The sequence below is a fragment of the Narcine bancroftii genome, chromosome 2, assembly GCF_036971445.1.
Source record: "Narcine bancroftii isolate sNarBan1 chromosome 2, sNarBan1.hap1, whole genome shotgun sequence".
Classification (NCBI taxonomy): Eukaryota; Metazoa; Chordata; class Chondrichthyes; order Torpediniformes; family Narcinidae; genus Narcine; species Narcine bancroftii.
The window spans coordinates 318,757,643-318,778,444 of NC_091470.1; the positions used below are offsets into that span (position 1 = coordinate 318,757,643).

General features: G+C 42.7%; 1 protein-coding gene across 3 annotated transcripts in view; it reads right to left on the reverse strand.

The window, feature by feature from the left end:
* The window catches only part of LOC138755571 (UDP-N-acetylglucosamine transporter TMEM241 homolog), a 198,088-nt gene extending 179,846 nt beyond the window's left edge, over positions 1-18,242 (reverse strand). For all 3 annotated transcript variants that reach the window (XR_011352398.1, XM_069921795.1, XM_069921793.1), the window contains exons 1-4: positions 17,903-18,242; positions 8,335-8,381; positions 8,162-8,242; positions 7,569-7,650 (exon numbers count right to left, since the gene is read on the reverse strand). Coding sequence is in view for 2 of the 3 variants with exons in the window: in XM_069921795.1 (XP_069777896.1) it covers positions 7,569-7,650; positions 8,162-8,242; positions 8,335-8,381; positions 17,903-17,968 (276 nt within the window). In the remaining variant the exon portion in view is untranslated. The remainder of the gene's footprint in view (positions 1-7,568; positions 7,651-8,161; positions 8,243-8,334; positions 8,382-17,902) is intronic.
* Positions 18,243-20,802: the final 2,560 nt, after the last annotated feature.

Genomic DNA, 20,802 nt, shown 5'->3' on the forward strand with positions numbered 1-20,802 from the left:
AAACTTGTTCTGGGTCATATGGGCTCTCACCTTCAACGATAATGTTATTGTCATATATACTGTACAATGTACTCAATATTATGTGCCCAGAGGACCCCAAAACCCAGCAGCAAAAGAAATTCACCAAGACAAATGGTTACTTACACAAAAGTAACTTTTAATTTTCTTTAAACATAAAAACAGGATCAAACTTAAACTTATTACTATTAAATCTACTTAACCCCCTTCTAATTCTAAGTGCACCTATGTGTAATGTAATGGGTTTTTTCCACAAGCTTGCCAGCTTGTCATGTTCCAGTCCCAGCTGCTGCTGCTGAACTGCATAACTATAGAACTGAATTCTCTCTCTTTCTCTCTCAGAGAAAACTAGATGACCTTCTTAGAACAGCAAACTGCATTCAAACAGACTATGGCACCAGACCCAATCTTCGGAGTCCCTTCATATGTTGCTTTCCAAAACAATAATCCATTACTCCATAACATGTCCAATTAACACCTACTTGTGGCATCTCTATAGGTATTCTTCAAAGTTTTTGCAAAGGCACTCAGAGTCCTGCAGCTGAATACAGCAGGTAAAACTGCAAAAACAAGTTCTGCCCTTGATAAAACCATGCTAACCATCTCTGATGAGTCCCTGCTTTTCCAAGTGATCAGTTATCCTGACCTTTGGATTTATTTTTTTCCTCAATAACTTCCCTAATACTGATGTGAGGCTTACAGGTCTTTAAGGGACAGGCTTTTCTCTGTAAAGAATCATTCTTAAAAATGATTTGCTATCCTCCAGGTACCTCATTATTAACCAAGACAGACAAACCCTCCCACAGGGTCATCTAGCAAATACATGTCATGAAGTGCAGGAAGGGCATCCCTTGCATCGAAGCTTGGTCTGGCCATTCACTGCAATACAACTTCCCCCAGCCGTCTTGGACCTCGCCATGCAGTTGGATCCTAGAGGGGATGTGGAGAGGGTGGCTCTAGACATGTGCTGCCCCTACCCACCTAAACTCAATTTATGCACATGCTGTTCTTTTCTGAGGAGTGGGGTATCCTCATATCAAACCCCACAAACTGACTGAAAGGAACCATCATCATCCTATGGGATGGATAGCCAGAATTAATCAGGGAAAAAATAAACATTTCAGCTAGGTGAATAGTGACACTGTCCTAGAGTAGGGGAGCCTATGGTGGGAGGGAATAACTCTAAGGTAAGGGTTTTAGAAGGGGCATAAAAGGACAGTTCTTCAGAGTATGGTGGACATGTGGAGTGAGCTGCCAAAGTGGTAGAGATAGGTACATTACCTTGCTTTAAGAGAAAACAAACACTTCTCACCGTATCAGGTATAACGTGATAATAAACATTTAAATCCTAAAAATACTTCGATGTGTACTGGGAGAGCAGAATCAAAGTACGTATTCAAATAAGTACATACCCCAAGGATGTGTGCTTAGCCCACTGCTCTACTCATACACCCATGACTGTGTGGCCAGACACAATTCCAATGCTATCTACAAATTTGCCAATGACACCACAATTGTCAGCTAAATCACAAACAGCAATGAGAAAGCAAACAGAAGGAACATAGATCAGTTCGTTGAATGGTGTAATGACAACAACCTGGCACTCAATGTCAGTAAAACCAAGGAGATGATTGTGGACTTCAGAAGGAAGTCAAAGGAACACGATCCAGTCCACATCGAGGGCTCAGTAGTGGAGAGGGTCAAGAACTTCAAATTCCTGCATGTCAACATCTCCGAAGATCTGTCCTGGAGCCTCCATATTGATGCAATCAATAAGAAGGCTCACCAGTGACTATAGTTTGTGAGGTGTCTGAGGAGCTTTGGTACGTCACCAAAAACTCTCGGAAACTTCCACAGGTGTACCGTGGAGAGCATTCTAGCTGGTTACAGCACTGCCTGGTATGGAGGCGCCAACTCTCAGGACGAGAATAAACTCCAGAGGGCTGTTAATTCAGCCGCAACATCACAGGCCCCAGACTTCACTCCATTGAGGACATGGTGGTGTCTTAAAAAAGCAACCTCTATCCTCAAATACCACCCCCCCATCACCTAGGCCATGCTCTCTCCACTCTGCTACCGTTGGGAAAAAGGTACAGGGACCTAAAGATGAGCACTCAACGACACAAAGACAGCTTCTTCCCCACTGCCATCAGATTCATCAACAATCAATGAACCAAAGACACTGCCTTACTTTTTGTGCACTATTAATTTTATTTTTCCTTACAGTAATGTTGTAAGATGACTTATAATATGATGTTTGCTCTATGACGCTGCCGCAAAACACCAAAATTCATGTCTTGTTCGTGACAATAAATTCTGATTCTGAAGTAAAATATAAATTCAGGCCTGGTATCAAGGAATCAGAATCAGGTTCATGGCCATTAATTTGTTACATGGTGCAGGACAAGGTGCGAAAAGTACTATAAAATTACAATTCATGTAAGTATAGAAGTTTTTAAAAAAAAACAAGAATTGCAAAAAATAGAAAATGTGAGGTAGTCCATTCAGAAAACTGGTCACAGAGAGGAAGAAGCTGTTTTTGTAATGTTGAGTGTGTTTCTTCAGGTTCCTGTACCTCCTGAGGCAGCAATGAGAAAAGGGCATGATCTGGGTGTTGAGGGTCCTTGATCATAGATGCTGCTTTCTTGAGGCACTGCCTCTTAAAATGTCATTAATGGAGGAAAGACTTATGCCCATGATGGTGCTGGCTGAGTTTACAACCCTCTGTAGCCTATCCTCATTGACTTTGGTCTTACAACAAGGCAGTCAAGGATCCAGTTGCAGAGGGATGTACAGAGGCCCAGATTTGAAGCTTGGTAACCAGTATTGAGAAGGTAATGGTGTTGAAAGCTGAACTGTAAATCGATGATGATGAAAAGTAGCCTAACATAGTATTGTTGTAATCCAGATGATCCAGGGCTGAGTGGAGATATAATGAGTTTGTATCTGCTGTGGAACAATTGTGGCGGTTTGCATCTTACAGTCAGATCAGGTCTTTGCTTCGGTACGAGTTAGATCTGGCCATGACCAACCTCTCAAAGCATTTCATTACAGTAGCTGCAAGTGCTACTGGGCAATAGTAATTGAGACAGCTCACACTGCTCTTCCTGGGCACCAACCAGTATGATCGATGCCCTTTTGAAGCAGGTGAGAAACACCGTCTGTAGCAGTCAGAGACTTAAGATGTCCATGAACTCTCCAGCTAGTTGGTTGGCGCAGATTTTCAGTAGCCTGCCAGGTATGCCATCAGGATCTGATGCCTTGCAAGGGTTCAAAGACATTCTGACGCCTGTGAAGCAGAATCTCCCCTTGATCTTCAAACAAGCCGACTGCATTTGCCATTCTCCAGTCCTCCAGCACCTCTCCCATGCAGCCAGAGGATTCAAAGATCAGAGCTCCTGCCCCAGCTCTTTCTTCCCTCCTTTCCCACAGCAGCTTGAGGCCAATCAAGGCCACCCCTGGGGACTTGATCTTTTGTTTTTATTTTCTTATCACAGGGATCATCAGCTTTTGCAGGGATTCTCACAGGTACAGTTGAATTCTCCTTTTAAAGCAAATGTAAAAGGTGTTCAGCTCATCATGGAGTGAAGCACCACATCAACTTACGATGTTAGGTTTCGCCTTGTAGAATTTAATGGCCTACCAGCCTACAAGCTGGAGTTAATCTGATTCTGTTTCTAACTTCCCTTGGAATTGCTTCTTTGCTGTTAAGATAGCCTTCTGTAGGTCATATCTGGTCTTCCTATAGAGTTCTGGGTCACTAGAATTGAACATCATCGATCTAGCCATCAGCAGGCTGTAAACCCTTTGGTTCATCTACAGCTTTTTGTTAGGGTCTTCTCAATATATCAACACTCATCAACACAGGTCCTGATGAGGTCAGTGATAAATGCGACACATTCATTCAAATCTTAAGAAGAATCCTTCAATATAGTCCTGTCCACTAATTCAAAGCAGTCCTGCAGAAGCTTGTGCAGTCAAATGCTCTTCCACTGAGCTATACCCCCTTGCAGAAGCTTGTGGATGAAATTTTATGCCTGCCTGCTTATGAGCTGTGGCAACTACAGCAACAATAGTGAAAATGACCTTTCCTATTGTCCTGCCACATTCCTAACAGAACCAACTGAGGAGGGAATTGGAGATGTTGAACAAGACTGCACCACTCTCGTTACAGCCATTATCTCCCCTGTCAGACTTCTCTTTGTAAAATGCAAATCTGGTATATGTAAGGTAAAACATCATGAGATGGGAATGTGTAGGGAGTTACCCTGTACAAGGCTGTAACAAGAAGGGGAGGTGTCCTTGTACTCCTGTTAGGTAAAACATCATGAGATGGGAATGTATGGGGCAGTAACAAGATGTGAATGCATCCTTGTACTTACAAGATAAGAGAGACATTGATGGATTGAGAGGCAGGAAGCTAGCAGGGAAAGGATAGCAACAGTTTTAGTCATTGGACAAGTAATGATATGATGATGTTCTAAGCACATATCCAAGGGTATAAAAAATCACCATTTTGCTGATAACGGCAGAATGCATTCTCCGACTAACCTGGTTGGTCGCATGTGTTACAATCCGGTAATAAAGAACAAAGAACCCTGATTTCGACTCAGCCTGGTGTTTGTCTCACTCATTCATGAACAAAGCAGACCTAACATATACTACGTTGACAGTTCACTATGTCATCCCACAGATAATATTCTTCTAGCCAGTTATGCCATTGGATCACCATTTGAACTTGTTGAAGCCTTTGCCCTTCCACCTGAACGTTTAGGCCCGATGACCTTGCATCCTCACCCAGCATCTCTCTGCTAATATCTATACGGACTAGCGTTATGTATTTGAAGTAGTTCATGATTTTGAACAGCTATGGAAAAATTGTAGATATGTCACCTCATCGGGCTACCCCATTAGAATCATAACTATTATCGTGAATAGGTCACGAAATTTGTTGTTTTATGGCAGCAGCCCAGTGCAAACATTTATATAAACCACTGTGGTGCCTCACCACAAGGCAGGCGAACCAGCCCCGCTTGTAAGCCACGCGGCGGGGCAGCCGGCCAAAATGGCGCCATCAGGGGTTTCCCTTCTTTCCAGCATGGGGCTCGGAAACCCACGCTGGGGGACCACATGACGCCCAGGTGACGTCAGTGCCCTCCAGCGCGATTCTCAGCCAGGTCCAGGCTGGGAGTACAAGTGCAGCCCAGCAGCCTGCAATAAACTAGTCTGCTCACTGAGCTCAACCCATCTGGTTGTGTGCGTTATTGCAGGAGCAGTGTAGCCGCCGCTACATCACCTTACAAAATAAATAAAAATAGTGCAAGAAAAGACAAAGTAAGGTTGTGTCTAAAGTTCATTGTTCATTCAGGAATCTGGTAGAGTGGAAGAAGCTGTCTCTGTACCTCTGAAAGCTCATTTCGAGGCTCCTATACCTTTTTCCTGACAATCTCCTTGCTAACGTTGAGTGCAAAGCTGTTGTTGTGACTCCACTCAATTAGCGGATTGATTTCCCTCCTGTACACTTCGTCATTACCTTCTGTAATTCTGCTGACAACCGTAGAGTCATTGGCAAATTTATAGACAGCATTTGAATTGTGCCTACCTACACAGTCATGGGTGTATAATGAGAAGAGCAATGGGCTAAACATGCATTCTTGAGGTGCGCCTGTGTTGATTGTCAGTGAGGAGATGTTGTTTCCATTTCGATCAGCTGCAGAGGGTGATGCAGAGTACAGGGTATGGAGCTTGTTGACCAGCACCGAGGGAATAATGGTGTTCAAAGCTGAGCTCTAGCCTTTGAACAGCAGCCATATGTATAAGTTGTTTTTGTCTAGGTGTTCCAGAGCTGAGTGGAGAGCCAGTGATATTGCGACTGCTGTGGAATGATTGTGATGGTAGGCAAATGCAGTGGATTCAGTCCTTTACTTAGGTACATGTTAATTCTGGCCATGACCAACCTCTCAAAGCATTTCATCACAGTAGATGTTAGAGCTACAGGGTGATAGTCATTGAGGCAGCTCACTCAGCTCTTCTTGGACACCAGGTTGATTGATGCCCTTTTGAAGCAGGTGGATACCTCTGACTGCAGCAGTGGGAGGTGGAAAATGTCCATAAAAACTCCTGCTAGTTGGTTGACAAAGATTTTTAATACCTTGCCAGGTACGCTATCAGGGCCTGACACCTTACATGGGTTCACTCTTTTAAATAATGTTCAGATGTTGGCCTTGGTAACAGATATCACAGGGTCCTCAGCCTTTGAAGGGTTTCTCGTAGGCACCGTTGAGTTCTACTCAAAGCAGGCACAGAATGTGTTCAGCTCGTCAGGTAGGAAAGCAACCTAGCCATTTATGGCATGCGCCCTTGCTTTGTCGGATGCAATGGTCCGCAATCCCTGCCATAGCTGGAAGGTATTTGTCTCCGTCTCCAACTTCCTCCAGAATTGCTTTGTTGCTGAGATATCCTTCCTCCCTCCCTTCTCCACCTATCACCTCCTGCCTTTGTGACCAACCCTCTCCCCCATTTCTCCATACCTTGATGAAGGGCTCAAGCCCGAAACATCAGTTATGTATTTTTACCTTTGCTATATAAAGAACACTGCTTGATTTACTGAGTTTCTCCAGTATTGTTTTTACTGTAAGTGAATAGGGATGGGTAAACAAAATAGGCTGAGTGTGTTAACCCAAAGGAAGAAATTTTATGAAGATGGACCACTTATACGAACATAATTGACATCAAATTTGTGGGAAGCTCATTGTTAACGTTATAATCAAGGAAAAAAGCAAAATCTGCCACTTCCCACTCTCTAATCTACTGGGAGAAAATACTGTCATACCCTCCACCCACAAGATACTCATTGTTCTTCCCAAGCTCAAGCCTTTCTAAATCATCTTTCACATGCTTGATCAATGTTCATTCCATGGGATTTTGAACACTCCCATTTAACACCTCTGCTCTACCTTAGTCATTGCCAATACAGCAATTGTGTTACATTTAGCTGAAGTTCTCCTTAATTATCCACAGGTATGGAAAAATGACAGAAGACCAGCTGCATAAATCATCATATTTACAGAACCAAAGAGAATCAAATTAATGACCACATGAATAGAACTAATTTTGGCAATAAGGAAATGACAAAACTTTTCATTCACTGATAGAATATGTCAGGGTAAAATTTTAGCATAAATTTACAGGATGAACAAAGATGTTTGTGGGTGAAAGCCAAACGATAATCAGAGAACTTTTAAGATGTAGGTTTGCTCCAAATCTCTTCCCTTCGGTGTCATGGGAGAAAGGCAAGACCTGGCTATGATGGATTCAGTGAAATTGATGCTGATATAAATGTTAATGACAAATTCTTTAGATTGATAATTATCACTTTAATAATTATGCACTTTAAAGTCGTGGGCAGACAAATAAAGCAAATAGCTCTTGCATTATCTTTTAAACTAATGTTACATATGTACGATTAAATATTCTGCTACAAAATATACTTAAATATCAGTAACTTGCATCCATGCCCTACCCTTCCTAAAGAAAAGAAACATCCTTACCAGTTTAGATAATGCTCGGGAACCCGCGTAGATGCTACCAACAAATAGCAATGCACCAGGCAACCAGGAAATCTTGGCAGACCTATGAAAATTTAAATGACATGATTAACACAAAAAGTCAAATATTATTGCTGAAATGTATTGAGACTTTTTGTATTTACTGTTGCCCAATTAACAATGTTCCTTTCTGTCAATCATGTTTCTATATTCACTAGGGCAAAGATGCTGCAAATGTCCTCATTTTCTTCATGTGAGCAGAAATTTATCTTCAGTTGATCTTCCAAAAACAGGTGGGTTGCTAATAACATCCTGAATTTCTCTTGGCCGACGCTAGAAGTATTTTCAATTTGTCTTCAAGATGTCAGTTTCTATCAGATTATTCACACCTGCCGACCATGAGCAACCCAAGTTTTGCCAAACGAGTGATCTTGGACCACTTTCTTGAAAATGGTTTGATGTGACCTAACAATTTGTCAGGAGTTGGGATGTTTCTGTATAAATCTCAATTGTGATTAAGCTTAACTCAGTAATTCTAGGCATTGAAAACTTAATTGCAATATGTGTTATAGAGGAAATGAACGTCGTCTCCATACCACAGAAAACTGCTTCTTAGCTCCAGCCAACCTAGCTTCCAGACTATCTGAAGCAATAAAGTTCCCACAATTGTTTGCCATCTGTAAAAAGAAAGGAGGTAGAGTAGATGTTACATTTCACACAAACCATGAACTTGCTCAAAAGTTTAATATTACTCTTCAAAAATACATACCCTTGAAAAAGTGTCGGATAGGTAAACTTCAATATTGAAAGGACATACTGAAAAAGAAGGTGGTGATTAAATGCTTGAGATTTATATTAATACCAATTACAAATTTTTAAATTGGTGAATGTTGAAGCTCCAGCATCCAAAATGGCCAGTTTTCTCAACTGAAACAATTGCATTACCTTCCCTTAATTCAGTACAGGAGTTACATTTCCAACATATGTAACATCCTGCTTTTAGAAATTAACCTCAAGATTTTCACCGGACAACAAATGATTTTCAAATACTTCATCCAATGTTTTTAATTTTTTATTTAGAAATTATGTCACATTTTTCAGCTTTGAATGCTAGCCACACTCCTAAGTCAAGAAGGGGGTTCAAAACTCGCTCCAGAAATTGAGTACAAAAATATAGGTTTACACTTCAATCCATTACAGTCAGAAGATTCAAATTTAGGTTTATTTCAAGATCCTGTCTGTCATCTCACGTGGATGTACAGAAAAAGTCTTGTTACATTATACTGGGTGATTTTCCAGACCACAAAATGTTACCTCAACACCTGTGGTTCACAGGTTGAGAAATAGTGCCCCAATACTACTTTACTTCACTTTTTTTTCCCTCCATTACATAGTGATACAATAAAAATTCCCAATGAACCTGCTGAGTTTAAAGGGAGAGAGAAAGAGAACTCTACAGGTTTAAACCTGTCAAAACCATCATTATCAAGCTGAAATGCATAATCGATGCAGATCTCAGTTTCAAAAGCAAACTGACCTTGGTTTCCATTAACAATCATAGCCACATAACTGGCACACACTTCAGACCATGGTCTCCATATTAATAAGTGGAGTTTCCTAACAATTAAATTCTGGATTATCAAATTTCTCTTGAAAATATTTTAGCTATCACCGATGTCAAGGTAAATATTTAGCACTTAATCAACATCATTTAAACAAATCATAAAGACATTAATTAGACTTTGCTGTTTATTAAACTTGGCTGTTTGAAGGCGGCTAGATTAGAACAGTCATGAAATTGGTTGTAAATATGCCTGAGGACCTTGAAAAGTACAAGTTGGACCTTTTTATGAATTTGCAAATCCATTTTTAATTATCTAATTTTCAGCATCTTTAATCGCACCTTTATCTTGGAAAAAATGTTAAGGAACTTTGCAGGAGCCCAGACCCAAACAGTTTTTAAGGATTTTTTTTGCAGTTAAAAGTGGACAACAGGTGAAATTTAAGGAAATTGTGCTTTTTAATCATTGGAAAAGTGGTAGAGTTTGCCTGTTCCACATTGGTCTCACTCACCCCAGACTTCAGAGAATTAAAATGGAATGGAAGCACAATATCCTCAACCAAGACCCCTGTCCAAGATGAACTGGGACACAAGCTAGGATACTCTAGATCACACTGCAGTTATCCTGGGACCTACTGCAGGTGGAATTCTAGATCAACATGTTGAGAAACGGACTAAAAAACAGGTTATTTTAAATTTGTTAATGTACATCAAACAAGGATTAAATGTTTTGCAAAAGAATTAATGAGCCAGAATTTTATATTAATTTTGAAAGTGATGCAGTACAATCAAAAACTATGGTTATCTAATCATGGGAAACTATGTGTGTACGAGAGGCAGTTTGGTAAGCTATACTAAAAGATACAAAATAGCTAGCATTTAAAGGAATACACATTCATCTGAGTCACAAGGACACAATAGGAAATGTGGCCTAACCATTAATTATAAGAGAAATGAATGGTCGTATTAAATTCAAGGAAAAGGCATGTAAAGTGTCAGAAAAGGAAATAAACATGAGGATTTCTGGTGGTTTAGATTTCAGTAAATGCTGAGGAATAAATAATAGAATACAAGTTGTCCATAAACAAAAACAAACACGACAAGGTTCCACAGGTAATTTTTTTTTAAAAAAGACGAGTAAAACAAATGTGTACCATTTATGGAAAAAGAAAGAAAAAAATTTCAATGAGAGGGTAGGATAATTATACTTTATTTTTTTATATATAGATAACTTTGCTCAAATATTTAGGAACCAAGAATGAAGTGAGTTTAAGGGAATAATACAAATTAGTATTAGTTGAGGAATCAATAAGCCTGATAAATCCCAAGGACCTAATGATCAACAATCTCAATCTATGAATTATGAGTATAAATCTCGTCGAATAAATGAGACGTGCTGTTTTTGGATTTTCACCTGACTGGTGCACATGGAATGCAAGTTAACATACCAGATGAAGAATTGATTAATAGATAAACAAAGGATTAGATAGATCTTCTCATGCTGGCAGGCTATGCAGTACTCCAAGTCAGAGATTAGTTCTTGGATCCCTGCTTTTCAATATCTCTATTAACTATTTCATTGAGGAGACAAAATGTAACATATTGAAGTTTGCTGATTACCAAAAATAGGTAGGAATTTGAGTAATGAGTAATAAAAGGGGCTTTTGGAGAATAAAGATATTAAAAAGTAAGTGCAAACAAATTTGCAAATGAGAACTATGTGGAAAAATGTACGGTTATTCACTTCCACAGAAAAACCAACAGAAATACTGAGTAGTTTTTAAACAGGGGAGAGATTTGGAAATAATGTTCAAACACAGTCCTTGTACACAAATCACTGAAAGCTTACACACAGGTGCAACAATCAATAAGGAAGACATGATATTTTAGCCGATATTGCAAAAGGTGTTAGTTACAAGGGCAAGTATACCTTACCACAATTGGAGCATGACTTGATAAGACCACTTTTGAGGCAGTGTGTAAAATTTTGGGCATGAACACTTGAGAATCAAAGGTTATTGCCATTTGCTAGAAGACGCATTTCTATCCAGGAAATTTACTTTCCTACTTGTTTTTGAGTGATCAACAAATATTCCACTCAATCCAGTTTATCTTATTTTTATTAGTCTTTCAATCATCTATTCATCTAATATGTTAACATAGAATATTATAGCACATTACAGGCCCTTCAGCCCAATGTTTTGCTTACCGATATATACCAACCCCTCAAAAAATTAAACACTTTCTACCTCTCAACTCTCTATTTTTCTTTCATCCATGTGCCCAGGGGTCTCTTAAATGCCCTAATGTTTCACTCCCCACCACCATCCCTGGCAAGGGATTCCAGGCACCCACAACTCTGGGTTTAAAAAAAAACTTACCCCTGATGTCTCATTAATTTTCCTCCCTTTACTTTATACAGATATCCTCTGGTATTTGCTACTTCCACCCTGGGAAAAAGATGCTGGCTGTCTATCATATCTATCCCTTTTGTAATTTTATAGACATCTATTAAGTCTCCTCCCATCCTTCTTTGCTCCAAAGAGAAAAAGCCCTAGCTCTGCTAACCTTCTAACCTTGCCTCATAAGATCATTTTCAGTCCAGGCAACATACTAGTAAATCTCCGCTGCACCCTCTTCATAGCTTCCACATCCTCCCTATAATGAAGTGACCAGAACTGAACACAATATTCCAAGTGTGGTCTCACCAGAGATATATAGATCTGCAACATTACCACATGACTCCTGAACTCACTCCACTGACTAATGAAGCCCAGCATACCATAGGCCTTCTCAACTCTCCTATCAACCTGTGCAGCAACCTTGACACCTATGGATTTGGACCCCAAGGTCCCCCTGTTCTTCCACGCTGTTAAGTATCCAACCATTAACTATGTACTCTGCCTTCAAGTTTGACCTTCCAAAATGCATCATCTCACTCTTATCCAAATTGAGCTATCTGCTACTCTTCAACCCAACTCTGCATCCAGTCTATATCCTGTTGTAACCTACGTCAAGCTTTAACAGAATCAACACCTCCAACCTTCATATCATCCACAAACTTATTAACCCATCCCTCTCTTTCTACTTCCAGATCATTAATAAAAATCATAAAGAGCAGGGATCCTGGAACAGATCTCTGCAGAAATCTACTAGTCACTTGCCTCCAACAAGCACCTATATTCCATAGTAACCTTTGATTACATTTGTTATAGAAGGAGTAAACTTAAGATTCACATGTTAGTTCCTAAGATTGCAGGTATGTCATCAAAAGAAAGGTTAAGCAGATTTGACTTTCCTCTTCAATTCAGAAGAATGCAAGATTATATCAATGAAACTCAAAAAAATTCTGAGTGCTTACACGTGTTTTTTTAAATGCAGATGCTGAAAATCTGCTGCCTGGGTAGACTAAATGATAGGCTCTTTCAAACTGCCGTATAAAATGGGGTTAACTGGGCAAATTGCCTGGTTAGCAACCCAGTTACACAGCAGTTAGGAGTAGGCCATTTCAAACTGCCAACTGGATCTCTGACTTACCTCAAAGATAGTCAGGGAACCTAGTTAAATTTGCCTAGGTCATGTCCACAGGCAATTTGAAGACGAAAATGGCCAACCCGCTTATTCAGCTGACCTCAGCGTTTGCGTGTGTGCGTCACCGGGCAGCCAGTATCCAAACATCTGGCGGTACTTCTGGTGAGTACATGATGCATCATTGCAGAGGCAGTGTTATATATAGTGGAAACTTGGGACTATTTTATGCTGGAGCATGAACACTGCAAGACTGTAAGAGCTGCATCACACTTGAGTCATGAGCATGCTCAGTGCAACAGTGTATTCATACATGACTGGCAGCCTGAGATGTAGTAAAGGTTTGTGCTGTAAATTTACAAGCTTCTTTGAGTTTTTATTAAGACTTCTGATGGTACCACCGAGGACATAACATGGTGGCAGCAGTGGGATTGACAGAAACCCACATCATATGGGAAAAAAAAATCCCTATAAACCAAAATAAAAATGGAGAGAAGGAAACAAAGAAAAATCACCATTACCTGACTACCAGTGCTGGAGAAGAAAATGGCTGCAGCAGCATTACACCCAGTCATGGACAGGGAAGCTGACGACATCATAGGGGCTTTTAAAAAGTTCAAACAGAAGTGCAACCTGACATTCAAAAGTCTCCCCAAGGGAACCACACCAGAGGAAAAGGCTAGTTACATCCTTCTTTGGATGGGTGAGCGAGGACTAGACCTGTTTAATAGCTGGGAGCTGGGTGAAGAGGAAGAAAATAACCCAGAAAAGATATTAGAAAAAATTTCCTCTCATCTGGAACCGAAATCCAACCACAGAATAAAGCGATACGAGTTCCAGGGATTAAAACAAGAGCCTGATGAGTCAGTAGATAATTTCCTCACAAGGCTAAAGAACATGGCTGCAAAATGCAAGTTCAAAGAAATCGAGGAGAGAAGAGTCGACCAACTAATCTGGGGAAGCGCTCATCCTGAAGGGCAGAAAGCTCTCATAGGAAAAGACAGCTTGAAACTAGCAGATGCCATAGACGCAGCTTGGGCCTTCAAGGTCACTAGGAGGCAAATGCAATCCCTCTCCATGCAGGCCAGCATGCAGCACAGAGATAGAAGGGTCGATGCCATAAAGCGCACGCAGAGAAAAATTGCAGACATCCGAGAACTTCAGGAGGTGCGGCAGAATACACCCATTCGATGACTGCAAGAAATACCCTGCATATGGTTCAAAGTGCAGGACCTGTGGGAAAGTCAATCACTGGAAAAAGATGTGTAGGTCTGACATTAAAAGAGAGAAAAACCAAGAATACAGAAGGAAAGTACACCACGTCAAGGGAAGTGACAGCAGTGACTCCGACTCACTGACACTCAGCATTGAAACAATACTCCTTCATGAGATGTCAAAGAAAAAGAAAGGAAAAAATGAATTGCACACCACGATCCAAGTTAAAAGAAAGATCAGAAACAAACCAGCAACATTCAACTTGAAAATAAAGTTGGATACTAGATCAAAAAGCAACATCCTGCCGCTTAGACTGTACCGCCAAATGTTCCCCGAGTACATAAAGAATGGAGGAAGGCACACTAGAAGCTGCAAATGTCACACTCACAGCCTATGGTGGCCCAGTGATTAAACAATGAGGAAAAGTCCAAATAAAAGGCAAACATAAAGGAAAGAGCATCATATGCACATTCTTTGTGGTTGACGCCGACAGACCAGCAATCCTAGGCCTGAATAGTTGTCAAAAATTACAGCTAATCTCTGTAAACAATGAGTTCAGGGAGAAGAAAATGTCCAAGAGGATCAATAGCGACACCCTGCTTGAGCAACGGCCTCCGATCACAAATAAGGCCGAGCTCATGGACATGTACACTGAATGCTTTGATGGCACAGTCGGGTGCTTTGGGAACTTTGAATACCACATTACTATAGACCCAAAATACAAACCAATAATCCATGCTCCACGGAAGGTGGCAATAGAGCTGAAACAAAAGCTAAAGCAGGAGCTGGAAGAAAAACGAGTAATAGCAAAAGTAGTCGAGACAACTGACTCGGTAAATTCGATAGTAGTAAAAGAAAAACCGAATGGCCACCTAAGAATATGTCTGGACCCCAAAGTCCTAAACCAAGCAATCAAAAGAGGGAACTATCCAATATCAATGCTGGAGGACATCACTTCTGAACTAGCAGGATCCAAAATCTTCAGTAAGCTAAATGCCAAAAATGGGTATTGGAATGTGAAGCTGGATGAAGAATGGACACTGCTAACAACTTTCAACACTCCATTCGGCCAGTACAAGTTTCTGCGCCTACCATTTGGCCTAAAAGTGAGCCAAGACATCTTCCAGCAAAAGATAGATGAGACCTACAGGGGATGCAAGGGCGCTGTTGGCATCGCAGATGTCATCCAGATTTTTGGCAGAGATGGGAAAACCCACGATCTCCACCTACATGAGGCCGTGGAGAGAACAAGAGGGGCCGGCATCAAACTCAATGCAAACAAATGCATCATCAAGGTGGAGGAGTGCCAGTTCTTCGGAATGGTGGACACACCTGAAGGGGTCAGGCCAAGCCCAGAGAAGGTAACAGCCATTGCTGAAATGGAACATCCAAAGGACATAAAGGAACTAAGAAGCTTCCTCGGCCTGGTCCAATATACGAGTTCCTTCATCCCACACATGTCAGACCACACAGCCAACCTCAGAGAGTTGCTGAAAGAGGATGTGGAGTTTCAGTGGTCACCATCAAATAAGCAAGATTTTGACAAGCTTAAGGAAGTGTTCTGCAGAGAAGTAGAACTGAGATATTATGACAGGAAAAAAAACTGTCACTTTACAAGTAGATGTTTCCATCAGAGGCCTCGGGGCAGCATTGGTGCAGGAAGGAAAACCAATAACCTTTGCCTCAAAAGCCTTGACAACGGCAGAGACCCAATATGCCAATATTGAAAGAGAGCTGTTGGCAGTCGTATATGGATGCGAAAAGTTCCACAAATTCCTCTATGGGAGACAGTTTGTGATAGAGAGTGATCATCACCCACTGGAACACATCCAGAAAAAGAACCTAAGCAAGGCACCACCCAGACTACAGAGGCTTTTCCTCCAGCTCCAATGTTATGACTTTGCCTTAAAGTATAGGCCAGGGAAGTAAATGGTGCTTGCTGATGCTTTGTCACATCTTTCCCCAAATGAAAAATACGAAGTGCAAGATATGGAAATCAAGATACATCACCTCGTCAGGGTAACCAATAACAAACTAAACCAGATTAAAGAAGAAATAGTAAAGGATGAAGAGCTGCAGTTGCTCTCCCAACAGGTGATACAGGGATGGCCAGAAAGGATAAAACAGGTACAGCCTACAATACGTCAGTATTGGTCTGTCAAGGACGACATATCCCTGGAGAATGGTGTACTACTGACAGGGTCTCGGCTGATAATACCAGAGTCAATGAAAAAATAAATTCTCCAGAAAATACACCAAGGCCACATGGGAATAGAGAAATGCAAACTTAGAGCAAAGTCAGCAGTTTACTGGACAGGCATGTACAAGAACATCGAAAACATGGTGGCTACATGGTATGCCAGAAATACACAACAAAAAGAGATGTAACCTGCGGAAATACCCACCGGGCCATGGCACACAGTGGGAGCAAACCTATTCACAGAAAACCAAGAATCGTATCTGATTGTGTCCTGCTACTACTCCAAATTCCCCTTCATCAGGAAAGTGAAGGACCTGAAAGCATTGACCATCACTGCTGTAGCACGTGCGCTCTTCAAAGAACAGGAGATACCCGAACAAGTGATGTGTGACAATGGGACCCAATTCACATTGCTTGAATTCAGAGAAATAGCTGCAGAATATGGGTTCACCATCACTACTTCACCACTACATTACCCCAAAGGCCATGGATTCATTGAGAGGTATGTACAGACAATTAAACGCACTCTCACAAAGTGTCGAGAGACAAAGGAAAATCCCTATCTCGCCCTTGTCACTGCGAGCCACGCTTTTGAGGGCCGACATGAAATCCCCGGCAGAGCTTCTGAATGGCAGAAAGTACAAGATAACCTGCCAAGCAAAATCCATCCACCAGACGACCAAGAGGAAACAAGAAGAAAGTTGACTAACATACAAGAGGAAAGTCGTCAACCTTATAATAAAAATGCACAAACACTACTAGAACTCTTCAGAGGGCAGCATGTGCATGTTCAAGAGTCAGTAATAAAAACCTGGAGTCCAGCAACGATTGTTAGAGAAGCTGAGACACCAAGGTCATACATACATCATTGAGACAGAATCTGGTAGGCAGCTGAAATGAAACAGGATCCACATTCGTCCAACCCCAGATCTGACACGGAAAGCATGAGAAGCACCAGCAGCTTCTAAAAATCCAACAACTTGTGAAGGAATACAAGTAGAAACCCCAATCAACAACACCGTAACAACTAAACAGCAAGCAACAGAATAACAACACCACCACCACCCACAACCATACTAATACCACCAAAGCAAACAGACACAAGGTCTACGAGGTGGAAGAGCAACATCCTACCACCAGTGCGATTCCACTGAGAAGAATACAGAACTGCAATTGTATCATTAGAATATTTAATTCTTAATGGCAAGTGCAGGTAATGAAGCAGTAACAATTTATTTTTAAGATATTTAAATGTTATCTTTTAATTTTTAGACATTATTTTAAAGAAGGAGGGATGTTATATATAGTGGAAACTTGGGACTATTTTATGCTGGAGCATGAACACTGCAAGACTGAAAGATCACACTTGAGTCGTGAGCACGCTCAGTGCAACAGTGTATTCATACAAGACTGGCAGCCTGAGATGTTGTAAAGGTTTGTGCTGTAAACGTACAAACTTCTCTGAGTGTTTATTTAAGCCCTCCGATGACATAACAGGCAGGGTCCCCCTTAAATGGCAAATTAATGGGTTGGATCCCCCTGCAATTTGAAAGGTGCTTCCAAAACCTTTGCCCCAGTAATCACACCTGCATCCCAGGTGGGCTACCCAGGTGCTGCAGTTTAATACAGAGCAAGCCATTCTGAGCCTTCGCTCAGAGTATCAGCTCTATCCCGGAGAGCTATCGAGACTCAGTCAATGATGCATTGCAAACTGACATTAATGGTTTTATGGCTCAGAGATGAGGGGTGGAGAGGAACAGCCTCGTCCCGCCCCCACCTCTTGTTGACCAATTCGGCACCACACCAGCTCGTTGCCGTTTCCATCCCTCTCACCTTATTGGTAAAATAAGAGGCGATAAAGAGCAACGAGAAGCATAGTTCAATTCGTTTGAACCACATTTGCTCGCGGAGCAACTCAATTGCACATTAACAACCGCTTCGACCCGGCCAGGAGCCGCATCCTACATCCCGCCAGCTCCCCGCACCGCCGCCATCTTGACAAAGTGTGGATCAACCAATCAAGGGGCAGATCCTCTTAAAGGCGCAGCTCCCTCCAGGCGGGTGTCAATCACTCAGCCCGGGGGTCGCACAGAAGTCGCCAATTCCAACCGTGACAGAGCGAGCAGCCCCAGCGAACAACGAGATGCGGGGCAGGCAGCGTCCACTGCCTCGGGGACTCGGGACGCCTTTTTTCATCAAGCAGATCCTAGCATCTGTTTCCCCAGTGATAGAGCCCCCGGTGCCTCTGCTTTCAGCTGGGGGGGGGGGGTGTCGGAGTGTCGGACCCGGGGAGAGTTTCCACGGTACCGGGGAGGGGTTCCGCCGACCCGGGGAGGGGTTCCGCCGACCCGGGGAGGGGTTCCGCCGACCCGGGGAGGGGTTCCGCCGACCCGGGGAGGGGTTCCGCCGACCCGGGGAGGGGTTCCGCCGACCCGGGGAGGGGTTCCGCCGACCCGGGGAGGGGTTCCGCCGACCCGGGGAGGGGTTCCGCCGACCCGGGGAGGGGTTCCGCCGACCCGGGGAGGGGTTCCGCCGACCCGGGGAGGGGTTCCGCCGACCCGGGGAGGGGTTCCGCCGACCCGGGGAGGGGTTCCGCCGACCCGGGGAGGGGTTCCGCCGACCCGGGGAGGGGTTCCGCCGACCCGGGGAGGGGTTCCGCCGACCCGGGGAGGGGTTCCGCCGACCCGGGGAGGGGTTCCGCCGACCCGGGGAGGGGTTCCGCCGACCCGGGGAGGGGTTCCGCCGACCCGGGGAGGGGTTCCGCCGACCCGGGGAGGGGTTCCGCCGACCCGGGGAGGGGTTCCGCCGACCCGGGGAGGGGTTCCGCCGACCCGGGGAGGGGTTCCGCCGACCCGGGGAGGGGTTCCGCCGACCCGGGGAGGGGTTCCGCCGACCCGGGGAGGGGTTCCGCCGACCCGGGGAGGGGTTCCGCCGACCCGGGGAGGGGTTCCGCCGACCCGGGGAGGGGTTCCGCCGACCCGGGGAGGGGTTCCGCCGACCCGGGGAGAGAACCATGTGTTTCCTGAAGTTGTAGAATTCTACACTGGGTCAGAAAGACAAGGCATGTCCAGCTGATGTTGAGCTTCGTTATTGTAGCACTGGAGGTGTTTACAGATATATAGGTCAGAATGTGAGAGCAACAGAGAGGCAAGCCGCATCTCAGCCATGTCCCTATGCGCTAAATACAGATCGGAAAAGGGGTCACACAATCTTTCTAAAGCAGTGAATCAGGAAGCATGATTAGGTCCCGAGATGGTGGGCGGGAGGCAGAGGTGAAAACATTGCCTGCAGATGCATGTGAATGTAAAAGTGGGTTGGTGGGATGAAAGAAGTTGGAAAGGGAACATTTTTAAAGGGAATGTTGGGGATCTGCTTAATGATGGGATTTTGTGGTCGCTGGTGGAAACAGCAAAGGTAGGATGTGGAAGTGCGTGGGGTGGGATGAAGAAAGTAAGAGTAGACTATCAGGCCCCTCAAGCCTTCCTTTCCATTCAATATGACCATGGTTGATTTACACTGGATTCATCTGCTCCTCTGTGCCAGTTTCCCAGTCCTAAATTCTTTAACTTTTGAAAAACTTTACCTTAAATCTTTCTATTGACCTAAGGTTGAGAATTCCAGCGATTAATCCTCTGTTTAAAAAAAATACTCCTCCACACTTTCATTTTAAATGACCAACTCCTTATCCTATAATTATGTCCATGATAATTACGTCAAGATTCTCTCACAACTAAAAACATCTATTAACCCTGTTATGTGTCCCTCAGGATATTAAATATCTCAAAAAAGGTTACCCCTCATCCTTCTATACTCCAAAAAAAAGCAAATCCAAACTACACCCTTTCCTCAAGAGACCAAGAGAACTCTATCCATGCTTTGTCCAGGAGGAGGGGGAAAGAATCCAGAAGATGCAGAAATGGATGAGATGCAGTCAAGAGTTCTATCCACCATAATAGAGGGGAAGCTGTGGTTCAGGAAGAAGGAAGACATCTCAAAGTTATCCATGTTCAAGTCACTTTGCTATCAAACAGAAACAGTGGAACTGGGAGAATTGAAGGGAGTCCTTGCATTAAAAAGATTAGAGTGGGGCCATTAGACAATTCATCAGACAAAGTCAAATTGATTTTATGAAAGGGGAATCAAATTTGACCAATTTATTGGAATTTTTGTTTGAAGAAGTAATACGTGCTGTCTGATGGGGAATCAGTGAATGTACTCTAAATTTCCCGAAGGCATTTGAAAAGGTGCTGAATCATTGATTATTGTAGAATACAGCTTGGTTTTGGAGGCAACATTTTAGCATGAATAGAAAATTAATTAACTAATATGAATCAGAATAAATTGGATTGAGTGTGAAATTCGTGATGACTCAAAAATAAGTAGGAAGGTAAATTAAGAAGAGGATATTAGCCTTCCTGGAGAGAAACACAAGTGTACTATGATGGGTTATATTATATTTTATATAAATATATCTTTAAAAGAGATAGATTGTGGGGAGGTTTAATGTAGATCACCACAAACAAAGACAGTAACACTTCACAAAAGACATCTCATTTAAAATGCAAGAGCTATGCAGAAGGAGACTTCATGTCCACGGTGACTTTACATAAACTTTAAGAATGCCTGTGGAGATTTCACAAGTAAGTGTTAATAGGACTGATCCTGTGGAGTAAATGGATTATTGTTTTGAAAGCAACAGATGGGCAGGCAGAAACTGATTCCGGTGCCAGAAA